The sequence below is a fragment of the Juglans regia genome, chromosome 4, assembly GCF_001411555.2.
Source record: "Juglans regia cultivar Chandler chromosome 4, Walnut 2.0, whole genome shotgun sequence".
NCBI lineage: Eukaryota > Viridiplantae > Streptophyta > Magnoliopsida > Fagales > Juglandaceae > Juglans > Juglans regia.
In genome coordinates this window covers 17,768,397-17,784,627 of record NC_049904.1, presented here as the reverse complement: position 1 = coordinate 17,784,627, position 16,231 = coordinate 17,768,397, and the positions used below count along the sequence as shown (strand labels likewise).

The window sequence follows — 16,231 nt, the reverse complement described above, 5'->3', positions numbered from 1 at the left end:
AATAACAATTAGTTCACGACTTTTAACACAACTTGATCTTAATTTTTTTTTTTCATTTTTCATGATTTGTCTTGTGTTTAGTTCCCATACTCTGAGTTAACCCATTTATGTCTTGTTTGTCTTGAAAAAATGGCACTCATCTCTCTTGGACTAACCACATACCAAGAATCTTCCTGGCAGCGCCCAAGTCCTTCGTGTCAAACTCCTTGCTTAGCAAGGATTTCCGTTTATCAACCTCACACATGAGTTGGTATTGTCAATTTCCATGCTCTGAAAAGATGGCCACCATTTCTCTTTTATTAACGAACGAGTTAGCGTTATTAAACCGTGTTTACGCTTGGTCTTATATTTTATCTACTCGATTTTGTGTCAACTTTTAAGAATTTTGCCCAACTCAGGCTCCTATCTACAGCCCATTTCTCTGTTTTTGTTTGTGTAGGAAGAGAGGATGAGAGTTAGGCCATCTTCTTTCAAGCTCTCTCTTTGAAATCTTGGCATCACGCTCTGCATTGCGTTCACCTTGCCGCTGCCTTTGTTTCTCCTTCCTCAACCTCAGCACCAACGACCTAAGGCCGATGAGCTGTGTGGACTCCACCGTGTTCTTTACCTTATCTTGCCTCAACTTTGCAATACATCATCTTTGTCACTATTGTTGCATGCTTGTTGTCTCTCTACAAGCTTCCTATGTTCAACTTGCTTTCATCTAGCTCAATTGTTTTTTTTTTTAATTATTATTTTTTTAAATTCAGTTTACCCACTGAAAAGGCAAAGAGCTCATTCCAAAATGAGCATCACTGAATGGACAAGTGCATGCGTCAATGCGAACAACATGAAAAGTAAAAGTGCTCGACTCCAGGTGAGCACTATGGAGTACAAAAGTGCTCGTGTTGATGCGAGCATGGTGGACAGCAAGAGTCCTTGCCCCAGACAAGCATTGGGGAGAGCAAAGTACTCACCCCAGACATGTATTCTCTAGACCAAGAGTGTGATATCTCAAATTGATTGATAAGTGATAAGGGCAGGTGATGTATGAGATCCTACATTGCTTGAAAAGGAAAATTTCTTTTTTTTTTTATAATAGTTTCATTGATTAATCCTTTTAGAGTATAGACTCAGATGTGGCTTAGGCCTCCTTTGGAGCGTTATAAATGGTATCAGAACTCATTCTAATCAGAAATGTGGGACTTGAGTTATGACACCTACAACGGATGAGCCTGACGGGATTGTCAGGAATTTGGGGGGGGCGGGGGGTGGAGATTGTAATACCCCATATTGATAGGCCTAGGCAAAATCTCTGCCAACTCCGACTCTGGTCGACGGCTGCTCCGATTCCGACTTCGATGGATTTAGAGTAATTGGAATTTGGAGTCGGAGTTTCTTTGAAAAATATTATCTGAGTCGGAGTTGGATTTGGACTTGATATCGGCTCTGAATTCCGAACTCTGATTGCTATCTCTGCTATTTGTTCGCTATCTTTGCTATGTTCTTGTTCAGAACTTCTATTTTTTTGTCAGGTTGCTTTCTTATCACTCTCCTGACAAAGAAAGAAAAGTTTGTATTTTTTTATGAAAAATGATAAACACACATCACTTTCACAATATTTTACACAATAATATTTTCAAATGAGGGATATTTTTGTTAAATATTTTATAAAACTAACATCATTTTACAAAAATACTCTTATTTTACAATATATGTTGTGAAATATAGTGTGTATCATTATTTATTTTTTATTCTATTAGCTCATTATGTCTTATGAGGTTGCTTTTTAATTGCTATACACTTCAGATAAAAAGCAGCCTCCTGACAATCGTGTATTTTCTAATTGCTTTTTACGAGATTGCTTTTTATATGAAGTTCTGGTTAACATGAATTGATTCGGTTTCAAATCACCATCGTTTTCATTTTTTTATTTTTAGTTATGGGGTGCGTGTATCATGTAGGTGTGTACATGTTCTAGTTTTATAGGCTTGTGGCCAAAGTTGGCTTCAAGGTACCAGTCCGATCGCTCTTTCCTTTTCATCGATGATGGCTTAACTTTTTCCATTTTGACACGGTACATGAGTCAGTCTCATATGTGCTTCCAATTGTAAAAGTATCAAGTTGTATAAAAAATAAGTCAATGATCGTATTCCACAGGAACAAATGATTTTTCAAAGTACTTGTGAAGGCCTAATGTAAAATATGGCGATGTAAAATGCTATGTAAGACTCTTTTTGGATTTTTATAGTGATGAAAAAAATAGTTTATTTACAATGAAGAATTTGTTGCCATTGAAATGTATGATGAAATTTTATAGAGTCTCGAATTTAGAAATTTTTGGTAAGACAGTTTCAAACCATGAAAGTATAAACTCAAGCAATAAAAAAATGTATCCTATAACAAACTGTAATTATAACCTCACTAAGTTGCAACCAGAATTTTAATTGGAGAATTTTGAAATCACAGAATTAGTAGAAACAATTTGACAAACACCTGAGTTACAGTTTTAAGATTTCCCTTGACTTCAATCTTAACAAGGATTCCTGGGTACCACCCATCAATTATTAATCCATTCAAGGTATTAATAAAAAGTAATTTGAAATTCATAAACTCAGAGGTCATGTGCCAAGACTCTGTATAAATACATCATTAAACATCAACCAAATTTTGCTTTAACACTCAGCTGAGAGACACCTCGATTGATTCAAGATCCTGATGTGCCTAGTGTCTACAACAGAACAAGAGCAATAGCGAGGGGATCTTACAAAAACCCAATTTTCAGAATCTGATTCTCGATGTAGTGAAGTGCAAAATTCAAGAACTACAGAAATCCAGCAACTAAAGTAAGCAAAAGAGAGCTTTACTGCAACCCAGGCTATGGAATTAGCCTATCATCTCCATCGTGCATAATGCCATAACTGCCTCATCTCTCTGCTACTCGCAGTCCCCAAATTCTCAAGAATAATCGTGTATGTGTCTATCGGTTTTGGTCGTGAGTTGGTTGGTTCCTTCACGTGGCCTTCTATTAGGCCTGAAGCAAATCACGGTTTCTTCTCAAGTTTTAGCTTCTCCACATGGGCTTCAACTATGGACATGGGCTTCAGTTCTAGATCTCAGGTTTTAGCCTCAACAAGTCACAAGTCTTGTGTATCTCATCACATTGGCTTCACTCCTGCAATGGGCCACAGCTCATATAAGTTGCAATTAACACTAGCCAGCCTATTAGTTGATAGAAGTGATAATCAGACCATGTACACGTGAGTTAAGTGCTTCTGATAGGAGAAAATGAAGTTTATATCTACTTAAGGTGTAAATGGTCATTTCACAAGCCAGGAAGAGCTAATGTTAATGTACATTGCTTGATTAATACTCTTATTTTAACAAATAAAGTTCACTCAACCCACTATATTAAGAGTATTAAAACAACATAATTATCCATTTATCAGTACAGACTACAGTGCATATAAAGCTAGTTTTTGGAAGATCACTCGACAAAAGCAGAAAAAGAAATGAGAGGAGACTCGGTATTGAAGCAGTTGAGACGGACAACGAAGAACCACCACGATTGAAGAGGAGTTGGGATTGCTACCATTCAACGCCGATTGAGCTCTCTCTCTCTCTCCCTCTCCTCGACATTCCAACTTCGGCACTGATAACTTCGATCAAAGTCAGAGTCTGCTCCTGATTGGAGTCAGAGTCCGAGCCTAACTTTGACTCTAACTTTTGTAAGAGTCAAAGCTCGGAGTTGGACTTTTTATTCCGTCGGAGTCGGAGCCTAGCCTTACATATTGATTGATAAGGGTATGTGATATATGAGATTCCACATTGTTTGAAAATGAGAAGTCCTGCTATTTATAATAGTTACAATGGAGCTCCAATGTGACACTGTGGATTTTTTGCTAAGATTACATTCATAGTTCTTGTGGATATTATTTATTCTTTTTATTTATTTATTTGAATTATTGGCTAAGTATTAGGAGGATCCTTTATGTCACTTTCTATTTTGTTGGATTGGATCTTGGAGATTTAAGTTAGAAATGCCACAAGAGGAAAATAGAAGAAATAGCCTTTAGTATTTCAGCCCATTAGGAATTTTGGCTTTGGAAGGCCCAAGTTAACCCATTAGACAAGGAGGAGGCATCACTTGGCAAGGGAAGAAGTTTTTGGTCTTTTGGAAAAAGGCTAAGGTGTGACACTTGTCATCCATACGTTGGACCCTTAGATAAAAAAGTGGAAGAAGCTAAAAGGACATAGGATTTTCGGATGATAGAGTGTTAGGCGCCACTTTTTGCAAGACACAAGCTTCTCATGGACATATGTTAAGCTTTGGATAAAAAGTAACTTTATGAGTTCCAAGATACGTCATACTAGGGAAGATAAAAAGACAAGTTTCTAGAAGACTTTTTGAGGAAAAAATAAGGATGTGGCCGACGGCTAAGAGGGAGAGAAAGAGACCCAAAAACTATATAGGGAATGACAAAAAAGTCACCTCAAGCGACATAGTGATTTCGGCAAGCCCTAGATCCACACACACTCCTCATGCCACATGTCACCCATGCATTGGAAGAAAATCTTAAGAAGAATAAGGTTATGGAGGAAATGACCTTTTGACCACTAAGTACATTGAACCAAGACAAAGGAAGAAGGGTAAGATGAGGAAATGGAGGCAAGATGGGTTTCGTATTTGAGAAGGAAGAAGGGCACGCCCAAGCCACCCTTTGGTCTTCTCCATGCCATCCCATTATGAGGGAAAGGGAATAAAGCCTTGTCACTTGTCTTACATGCATTGGTTGGTAAAAAAACATAGAGAGACACTATATATAGAGGTAGCCGAAATTAGGGGAGTCCTTTTTGCCCAAAATTTTTCTTGTCTCCCTAGAATATTTCAGCCACCACCTTTTCTCTCTCAAGTTTTTACTTTCTCACATTTTCTATCTAGCCAAACACCACTAAACTAATTTTCGCATATCACTCTCAATATTTCGAGTAGGAGCATAGCACTTGGAGGTAAGGATCTTTTCACCCTTTCACGATGATCATGCATGGCCAAAGTGGAGGAACCCATTTTCTTCACTTCCGGTTTTGGAAATTTCTACACAACCACACACTTTCACTTTAGAAACTAGGGTTTTCTCTTCAAGGAAGATGGAACCTGAAGTGTTCCAGACATTTTGAACGTAGGAGCACGAGATTTAGAGTGTTGTATAGTTCGGTTTTAGCTCAAAAGAAAAATTAGGGTTTTAATCTTCAAAGGTTTCGTGCCTAGGGTTTTTACCTTGAGAAAGCGACTTCAAAAATACCACGACACTCACACTCACTTACATTTTCGGAATATATGATTTTTGTGTGTTGATTTCTAATATGCCACGTTATATTTCCAGATTTTGCTACTAATATCGTTAGATTTTTGTAAGTAAACTTATAACTTACTCTTTTGATAACACTATTATATATTGTGTAAACTCTTCTATGTATTTTATTGCTTGAACTTGCCATCTTATTGAATGTATATACTCGGTTCATATATTTTGTAAGCTCTTGTTTGTATTTCGTTGCTTGATCTTATTATTTGATGCAAATGTATTCGGTTTTGGTTAAAGTAATGAAATGCCATGTTTTGTGATGCTTTGGTTGAAGAAAATCTCGAGTATGCCATGCTAGGGTTTCGGTTTTACATTGTATATGTGCTAAGCATATTTGTTTTGACATAAGATTGTGTGAAAGCATGAGTTTATGATTTGTGATGATGAAAATCTATGTTTTGGAAGACTTGGATGAATCGGCCAAGACCATATTAGGGTTTTAAAAAATCTGTTTTGATGCTATCAAGTGTGAATTGAATATGTTTACATGTATTTGACATTGATTGTATGTTCTAATATTTTCAAGCTATGATGCATGATACATGATACATGATGCATGTTGTTGTCTGGACTACATGATTCGGTTTTTACATGTTGCATGAGTATGATAAGTGCTTCATCATATGTCCATGTCTCATGCATTTGGGTCTATGTTTTTAAAAGAAAGAGTCAACATATGTTTTATCATGATCCCAAATGCTAGGACAGAAAAATGTCCTAGTAGAACTCTCTGTCCACTCTGGAGTGTTTAAAGTCTAGTGGAGATCCCTGGGTCGATGAAGCACAATCAACGGGCCTCGAATGGTTCCTATGGAAGGATACCAGAGCGAGGTTGCATCTAAAGATAGTGGGTGCAATATGGTGAAGGCGAAATAAGTGAACTGTTGTAAAGAATATATTTATGTTTATGGCGTAGTCACCTCGATCAAATGGATCGTTGGTTGATGTGGTAACTAGCGGAGAACACACGGTATATAGGGAACCGTGAGGTATCCAATCATATGAATTATATGATATGAACGAGGCATTTGAGCTTTATGACACGATATGTTATGATATGCCATGATACGATATGACATGATATGTTATGCCATGATATGATATGACATGACATGAAATGATGAGACGTGATCTCAATATGATATGATATGAAATGATAAGGAAATTGCATGATATGTTATGATATGAACAAGAACTGAGCTCAAATGATATGAATATGTGTTAAGAGTTTAAAAGATGAAAAATTGTTTTATGGAAAGGTCAAGTTGCATATGTCAAGGTTTTATGTCAGAGTACATGCCCATGCATTCATTTGTGGTTCGCTTTTATATGCTTGCATTATCTGTGGTATGTTGACTGTTTACTTGTTAAGATTTCTCGAAATTTCATTGTGGTAGTTTCCACTACCATTCCCTACCTGGAATGGTAGAAGTTGTACCAGGTATAGAAAACCCCGATGACGAAGCGAAAGAGGACAATATTCCCTTCGGATAGGATAGTGCCCAAAATGGTAATGAGCTCTTATGGACCCTCCATCCAAGAGCAGCTGGAGACCATAGACCAGATAACTACTGATGTAATTAAACTCATTGACGAGTTTAAGCGACTCAAGAACCGTGGCAAGGACCGGTTCCTAGAGAAGAGGACGAAACTTGATAAGCCCTGAAAACTTAAGAGGGAAATTTCTTTTGAGGATTAGACATTATTTTGATGGATCCTGTGTTTTGGGAATAACTTTATGATACACTACTTATTTTAGAAGTCTTTTGGCAAAACAACTCTTATTTTGAAGTGCTTATGCTTATATAAAAGCTTTTGGGATATTTGCACTTATTGGTACCATGTGTCTTAATTATTTTGTCGTCGTGCTTAAGTAGATAGAAAATAATTTTTCTACTGTGATTTTTATTGCATATTGCTAGATGTTAAGTGCATTGCATCTTAACTGTCATGTACAACCTTGTGTTACATATCCCGACGCATTCAGTCACCGTCAAACCTAAGTGGGTGCTGTGGGCGTTACATCTAATTATATTATTGACTAATTCTTTTAGTATATATGCCTAGATGTTGCTTGAGCCTCCTTTGATTGCATAAAAAGTACTCGCCCTAGGCAAGCATCTTGGAGAGCTAAGAGTTCTTGCCCCTTGGGCGAGCACCACTTAAAAATATCTCGTCCCCAGGCGAGCACCGCGTGGCAGGCTTAAAGCGCTCACCCCTAGCTCATCTCGACATCTCCTATGCCAGTGATATACTTCACTCGTCGGCCTACGGAAATAATAATGTCAATGTGTATGTATAGGTGAAGTGAATAGGTGTATTTATGACGATGAAACACCGGGTTTCCATCTTCCAAATCAAGAGCGTCTGAAGCAAAACATCGCAATAATACCTCCGCACCCCTTTCTCCCATCCTCCGGAGCTCTTTGGATTTGGAGGCGGGCAATTTTCATTTCCTGCATATTTCTGGTGAATTTTTATCCCTCTCTTTCTCAATCATACATCTTTCATTTAGGATGTCATAAATCTCCATCAACTGTTTTTTTTTTTTTTTTGTTTCTGGTTGTTAATGATAACACTCATATATCGGTTTGGACACGGCTGATGTGAACTATATTTCATTTTTATGGCAGTTTCATAACGGTCTCAAATCCAAGTTTTCTGACATTTTGACCGTTTATGGATGAACCCTTTTATCGATGATCATTTTATAATCATTTCTTCGATATTGAATTTGGTTTTAATATGTTGATATGCTGGTAATTTTAAATTTTCTTTTCTGTTGCGTTTAGCTGTTTAGAAAATGAAGCATTTGGCAATGCATTTGAATTTTGAGTCTTCCTGGATTTCCCGTCATTTTTACTACACAATGCCAAAACTTTCTTCCAACTCGTGTGTGAGTTGAGTGTTTGGTCCGGTCCGGTAAATTCTGTTTTTACTTTTTCCCTTTTTCAGTTTTCAGATGCTGAGGCATGTTTGCTTTTAGAAAATTTTCAATTTTTTTTTTAAGAAAAATCTCAGTTACAGAGTACAAAAACCAAAAAACCTTTCGCAAAAGCTAAAAAGAAAACGCATCTCACAAAATTCTTATCCCAACAATTTATCAATTTTACCTCCTTTCACAAACTCAATAACAACATATCTAAAAATCTCTTATTCAAATAACGTTCATGCTACCTCTTCTACAAAATCTTGAAAAACACTTCTAAACTTTTTTTCAAGAATAATAAAAATTAACAGAAGGAATGATTTCAACATTCTTCTTCTGCCAGTGGCAAAAGAAACATAGAAATTCTTTGAAATAATTGATTCAATTAGAAGTAAAGATGAATGTTTCCAAAATCAGTATACCTGCAAATGATCTCAAATACCCGATACAGTTTTTTTAGATTTTCACTACCGAAGTGCTTAGTTGCATTTTTTTTTGGCAAATTTATTCAGCATGTTTCCCCCCCACATACGTTGAATGTATAAATGTTTTAATCTTGAGATTTGCATGAGTTTTTTAGTAGTTGGGTTTTTGCATCAGTTTTGCTGAGATGGCTCTTTTCCTTTTTTATTGTCTCCTTATCCCCATTTTTTGCAGGTGAGATATAAGCAGAGCAATGAGTAAACATCAACTGGAAGTTGGGAGGCCTGCTTCAGGTATCCTTTGTAATACTTTGTAGTGGGATATTATCATGAGTTGGCTCTAAGTAATTGGTTAGACTTATCAATCCCATGAATTTATGTTGCAATGTAAGTATGTAACATCTATTTTAGTAAATTATGCGTTTTCTTCTTCTTCTTTTTTTCCCTTTTTTCCACAGCAGGGTTTTACCTTCCTCTTGAGTTCAAATTTTAATTCATTCCAACTTTCTGGAAATAGATATGCTTCACCATTGGCACTTTCATATCTTTACCATGATATTGGGATGTGAGAATTTAATTTTTGTGTTTGTATATGTATGTCCATTATACTATTGAAGTGGTACCCAATTGCAATCTGCAATGATATACGTATAAGGTTTATAAGGTGTGTGCGTGGCGCGTGCACGTGCGGAGATATATGTAAGAGCAAGAGTGTGAACCGCTTGTAAAAGAATTAGAGTGCTTGAATCTACATTAGGGGTCTCAGTGTAGCATTTAGAATGTATCCTTTGCCAGACATATTTTGTGCATATGGATGTATATGCTCCTAGTTGGGAATTCTAACCTACATGCTATTGAATTATTCTTGTAGTGTTTTAGCATCTGATAGGAAACTGAAGGATAAATGGGGGCCTTGTAGAGATAGGTGTGATTGGTATTTTTATGTTCATCCTTTCATGTTTTTTCTTTGTCTTCACCCCTAATCTATCATTTTTGTTCAAAACAACTTTTTATTCCATCTTCTGTTCTCATGTCAAAACTTAACTCCTGAAAAATTGTACAGTTTATATTTCCTAGACTATTCTGGTGTTTAATCTGTAGTCAATAAACTGCATGTAGTAAACATGTAGGCTAGACGCTCCTCTTTGTTCCATATGAAGCTTAGATATTAGCAGTTGTGTCTTGATTGATGAAATATTTTCAATCAGGTTTTCCAGGGCTTTTTATGAGTCCCTTCGTTCTTGTATGTTTGGTATTTTGTAGCAATGAGATTTATTGTTCATCTGATTGAACGATGGGCATTTTCTTGTACAGGTAAAAGAAGACTAAAAGATTTATTGCTTCAAAAAGATAATCGCTTTTGTGCTGATTGTGGTGCCCCAGATCCTAAATGGGCGTAAGCTTCAACATCTTGACACCTTTAGTTTGTTAACTAGATATGTTGTGTGCGATTGTGTATTGTGACAATTTATATTTCGTGCTTGAGAACAAAAATCAGAAGATGACGATTTTGTGTGGGAGCTTTTACTTGACATCCTATGCATGAAGTTGTGAGAATGAATAAAAATCATGAAACACATTCTATTTGCTTAGTCATATTCCTTTATGATTTTGAGGTATTTGTTGATAAATGCATTGTCAGGTCAGCAAATATTGGAGTTTTTATATGCTTGAAATGCTGTGGTGTACACAGGAGCCTTGGTACCCATATATCTAAGGTAACTTTTCCATGATTGCCTTACTTTGCCATTGGCACAATAGTTATAAAATATAAAAGGAAGCCAGTTGTTGATAGCCACACATGTTATGATACTGGGTATGTGGTGCATTTTGACAAGGATGGAAACTGATTTTGTTAGTTCTCTTAGTTTTTTTTTTTTAAAGTCAAAGTAGACACTAAGAACTAAATGGGCCAAAGTAATATATGATGTCATGGCCTTTGTGTGGCTAGACATCAACAGCTATGACCACTCAATAAGCTCTTCAAGATCTCTTTCCTTGTTGTGTATAATTTAATAGCATCTTTAACCACGGTGTGGCGAGATCGTATATTAAATCTAGGTTCCAAATTCCTAGAATTAGCTAGGAACCCTCACCTGCTAAAAACCTAAAGGGCAACTCATCTATGATTGATATATGAGCAAGGGACGCCTTCAATCTCTATGGATCAAATTTTATATACTCATTCAAAGTATTATTACTATCCCCATCTGCCTTCTCAAGCCTCCCGTCCAATCTAGTTTCATTTGTATCATTTTTGTGGCCATCCTAAAGGGTGCTTCTTGCATTGGACTTCAATGTGAGTCATCATCTGGGAAGCATCATATATCTTATAATGACAACCTATAATGGTACAACAATGGTTGCATTTAGCTTTAGAGCCGTTCACAATGATCCACTTTTGTGAAGTGATCCCATGCTATTGTCACATTCCTTTTTTTTGGGTTGGTTTGGGAGGGTTGAAGTGTCAGGGATACATGTAGGGGGGATAGTTGTTGGGTTGGGGGTGGGGGTTGTAGACATGTGATGATCCTCCACAACAATTGAGTTGAGTTCACAACTACGTGACATGCCCACACTAGCATTAGAACTACCTTCCATGTTTTATTGAAACTTAAGAAAAACTACAGGATATCGAAACAAGCATACAAAATAATTGTGACTTGCTACTTCTAATTGCTTGATGTTCATGCTGATTTCCAATTTTAGGTCTATTTATATTCACCTTGTTAATTCTTACTGGTAAGTTTAGTAGTTTGTTCAAGAATGGATGACGTTATGTATATAGGTGTTTTTTATATTTCCTCCGAACACAGGCACATACAATCACTAAACTTTTAGATTCTCTGAACAACATTGAATTTGTTTTTCAGGTTTTGTCTGTGACATTGGATGATTGGTCTGGTGATGAAATTGATGCCATGGTTGAAGTTGGAGGAAATTCTTCTGCTAATGCAATAAATGAGGCTTTTATACCTGAAGGATATGCAAAGCCTGGACCAGATGCCAGTCATGATGAGCGTGCACAATTCATCCGGTTAGGCATGAGTTATGATTTCTTAAGCCATACATTTGTGAGACACTTTTCTGATATCTCTATATGTTTGGTCACTTAAATGGATTTGATATGAAAGTGGTCAAAATACCATGACCATCCCTTTATGCTGTCCAATCGACCATTAAAAATCACCTTTTCCTGTCCATATCATGTTCTTTACTGTCAGACTTCTATGCTCATTTGACAGTTGACTGATCTATGTGTCTTGTTGGATGGTTGGTACAGAGTTCAGTTTCGATTATCTTATATGTCTCAGGCACTTGGGGTATTCTTACATAATTATTATATTTTTGTAGGGCTAAGTATGAGCTTCAAGAGTTTTTGAAACCTGGCCTGCAGATTGTGTCACTTCAGTCCGGAAAAAGTTCTCTTCAGTCAAGTTCTTCTAGAAAGATTGTGGACAGTTTTCAATCAAATTCTTCTCACCATTCGGTATATTTTGTTTACCTTTTCTTCTTCCCTGCAGATTCTTTACTTCAATGGCATAGGTACATCACTAGGAAGAGAGGAGGTCATTTTGGGAGCCATAGTTCTGTGCACACCTGGCAAATAGATTATATTTAATTTGTAGATATTTGTGGTTTAAATACTTACAAAGAAAAAAGATATTTGTGGTTTAAATATACACAAAATTTCTCATGTGCACATGTTTGATATGATAATGTTTACATTTTGTTACTGAGTTGCTTCAATTGATCTGATGCTAAACATCATAACAGGAAGGCATGGTAGAATTTATTGGACTATTGAAGGTCAAAGTTATAAAAGGTACAAATTTAGCTATCAGAGATATGATGTCAAGTGATCCATATGTAGTCTTGACTCTTGGGCAGCAGGTTAGTCACTGTTTCTTTCTCACTTTTTTCGTTGGGGAAACTGCAAATTCTACTCAGTTTTGTTTATTATTGTTTGAGCATGCATACAGTATATTAGTGGGGTAGGAAATGGCTCTAGGCAGAGCTGAGTGGCCTAAATGGATCCATATAGCCAATTTGATTTGTTGGATGGCTGGTCGGCAGATCATGTATCTTCATTTTGATGTATCTGTTATCGATTTAATACTTTAGGTAAATCTTACATAGTACACAGTATGATAATATTTTTCCTGATGATATTAGACTGTTCGGACTACTACAATCAAGAGCAACTTGAATCCAGTCTGGAATGAGGAACAAATGCTGTCTGTTCCTCATCATTATGGGCCCTTGAAGTTGGTAAGCCTCTCCTTTAATTTTTCTTCTTGATGATTGTAACTTTTTGTCTATATTCTGTTTCTGTCCCATGCTTTATTGATGATTGCATTTGGTAGTGTTGGTGAAAGTGCAAGGCGCAATAAGCACAAATGTCGTCTAGAGCCTAGGCACGAAGTACAAGCATGCACCTAACTGAAGTAAAGTGCATATTTAAAAAAAAATGATGTATGGTAACAAAAGATCCATAAAATACAATAGAAGCAAAATGGTAATATGTTCAGCCTATTAAATCAATTTAGTAGAGTATTATGCAAGCATAAAAATCACTTAATAAACTGATTTAAATAAAATATAAACATAACATTTTATAGAATTTGCCGATGCTGTGCTTAATATACACATCTTGATATTTGATAGCCATAATCAAATTAAGGTACATGGTTCAATCAAAATATACCAAGAAGGCCATGACCAAAAAAGCTCAAGAATTGTAGCTATGGGCTTGTATGCTAACATAAGCAATCAAATATCAAGCAGTCTAGAAACCCAACTTAGACTACTACATCAGGTTCAAAGCATGTATATCACAAATGACAACATGTGGTGCCATGCTATGTAAATGATCTTCAATATCAATCAATACTTAAATATATTTGATTGTGTCATTTTTGGGTATTGAACTGATTTTTATAATTTTTTCTGAAAGAAATTACAAAAGCGCTCTTTTGTGCGCTTTAAGCTCACGCAAAAAGTGCATTAACAAAAGTGCACTTTTGTTAATGCACTTTGCTTTTGGTATGTGAAGCACTTTAGCTTTGGTGCTTTGTACTTAGGCCCGCTTTTACCTACAGTTATTTGGCATGCTACATTCTACCTTTGTATTGTATTTGTAAAGCTGGGATTGCTCTATATGACTAGCTATGCATATAGGTTCTAGTTGCCTGTTGTTTTTTCTTTGGAAAAATTTCACTTAGCCCCTCAAATTACTTTGCTTTTCCCTGTATGTCCACCAAACTACGAAGTGTCACTTAGTCCCCCCAAAAAAGCGATGTTGCACGATCTTAACGTTCACATTTTAAGGGAGTAAATTGCAAAAGGAGCAAGAAGTGATATAACAGTTGGATCTTAATGGTGGACAAATTAGAAAAGGGGTGATAGTTTGAAGGTAAAATGACAACTTTGGTAGTTTGGTGGTCATATTGTGAAAGGAGCGGTAGCTTACAAGTTTAAAATGTGATTTTAAATTATTATTGCCTCTGGAAGGGTGTGAATAATATCATCTAGACAGTAAATGAGCTGGTTATGTATTTGTTTTATTACCACTAACTGGTAGTGGACTTCAGTCCCCAAGTAAGCCCATTCCCTATGTGAATTCTCCATTCCCCAAAGCATCTCGTTTTTTTCTATATTGCTTTCTAGATTCAAATGTGATATCTGCGTACCCCATCCCTTGACTAACTGAGTTAGGCCAAGGGACCACCTGCCACCTGTCTCACTTGCATTATACATCATTACTGTCAATTGAGAAGGATTCTCTCTGCAGAGAATTTGGTTGATATTGAGCATTGTAATTTTGCAGCAAGTATTTGATCACGACACATTTTCATCTGATGATATTATGGGAGAAGCAGAGGTTGATCTCCAGCCCTTGATACAATCTGCAATGGCATTTGGAGATGCAGGGATGTTTGGAAGCATGCAGATTGGGAAATGGCTGAAATCGCATGACAATGCCCTGGTAAATGATAGCACTGTCAATATTGTTGATGGCAGGGTGAAACAGGAGATGTCCCTCAAACTACAGAATGTGGAATCTGGAGGTCTAGATCTAGAATTAGAGTGGATGCCACTTGATCAATAGATACATATTTTTCTTGTTCCTTCCCAATGCTTCTAATAAAAACTTGTAACATTGATTTACTCATATGGAGTGGTTCATTACACTTGCCTTTTTTTTTTTTTTTTTGGGAAGATACGGGGTCACATGTCCAAGAGTGATCCCGGCTCATTTTATTAGACAAAAAAAACCGCATTTATAGTAAAGGAAAATCGTGGCAATATCTAAGACCCCCGGGATTTACATATATGCCATCCCATGAGTCAATGACCAAAACTTTGACAACCAAAACTCAACATAAAATTACCAGCACACTGGTAAACAATGAAATGATCAAGTCCAAAAGAAAAACTCCATCCGCACCAACGTAAAAGTAAAAACCAAAGTAAACGTAAAAAGCAAACATAAACGTAAAGAAACGAACGTAATCAACTGTAAAGAAACGAACGTAATCGTAAAACGAATCCTGCCATTGACGTAATGGCCTCCAAACCAAATGACCACAAATTACCTCTTTTTTAAGCACGGCAAACCACATTTATTCAAGCATAAAATCCATTTGAGCTCCCTTGGGATGATAATCGACATATACTCCTGCGTAATCCCAGTACTACCACCTTTAGCAAGCCAGTCCGCAGCTCTATTTCCCTTTCTAAACACTTGTCTAAACCGAATATTAAGGTCTCAGATGAGCAAGATTATCTCCTCCCAAAAATCCTCCAAGTACCAAACCTGACATATGCCTTTCTCCAGCCAATTCATAACCAACGATAAGTCTAATTCAACAACAATATTCACAAAGCCCATAGCCGTGCATTTGAGCAAACCAAATAGAACCCCCAACAACTCAACTTTATTATTTGAACCAACACCAATTTGTTTAGAATAGGCAAAAACCAGATTTCCCTCATGATTCTGAAGCAGCCCCCCAGACTCGACTCTCCCGGGTTCTCCAAGCTACTATCATCCGTGTTTAGTTTGAACCAACCCAGCTCCGGCTTCTCCCAAGATACTGCAATAAAATTTCTTTTCGAATGAGTTACAACCGACAAATTTAAATCCTCTAAAATTGCTTGGTCCCATTGATGAAGATTTCCTAACTGCCTAAGCCTCAAACCAACCCAATGGAGCCAATATTTAACCTTCCTCCACAAAATATTAAAGCAATCCTTATGTCCCTCCATACGAGCCGAACACCTCCACATCCATAGGTTCCATATTAAAATACATGGAACCACACCAATCAAATTACCAACCTTTGAAGACTTCTTTGTTCTTCGAAACCAAGCTTCAACGGTAGCCAACCAAGACCGATTAGCCACATAGGGAACACCCAAGAGACTAGAACACATTTGCCAAAGTCTAGCAGCAACCGTACCACTGTGTAAAACATGATTCAGGTCTTCAAAACAGCTCTGAGGACAACATTCACATTTAGAGACCATCG

At 36.8% G+C, this 16,231-nt stretch overlaps 1 protein-coding gene across 3 annotated transcripts; it reads left to right on the top strand.

The window, feature by feature from the left end:
• The first annotated feature begins 3,507 nt into the window (after positions 1-3,507).
• Positions 3,508-14,871, top strand: LOC109009055 (ADP-ribosylation factor GTPase-activating protein AGD12-like). 3 transcript variants are annotated; one of them, XM_018989394.2, is made up of 10 exons: positions 3,508-3,783; positions 7,648-7,814; positions 8,932-8,990; positions 10,011-10,092; positions 10,339-10,414; positions 11,570-11,733; positions 12,051-12,186; positions 12,474-12,590; positions 12,873-12,968; positions 14,527-14,871. In XM_018989394.2, the coding sequence occupies exons 3-10, from the start codon at positions 8,951-8,953 to the stop codon at positions 14,806-14,808; spliced, it is 993 nt and encodes a 330-aa protein (XP_018844939.2). In that variant the 5' UTR covers positions 3,508-3,783; positions 7,648-7,814; positions 8,932-8,950; the 3' UTR covers positions 14,809-14,871. The 3 variants fall into 3 exon arrangements, with proteins under 3 accessions (XP_018844939.2, XP_018844938.2, XP_035544911.1); XM_018989393.2 differs by lacking the exon at positions 3,508-3,783 and having other exon boundaries at positions 7,448-7,814; XM_035689018.1 differs by lacking the exons at positions 3,508-3,783; positions 7,648-7,814; positions 8,932-8,990 and having other exon boundaries at positions 10,344-10,414.
• Positions 14,872-16,231: the final 1,360 nt, after the last annotated feature.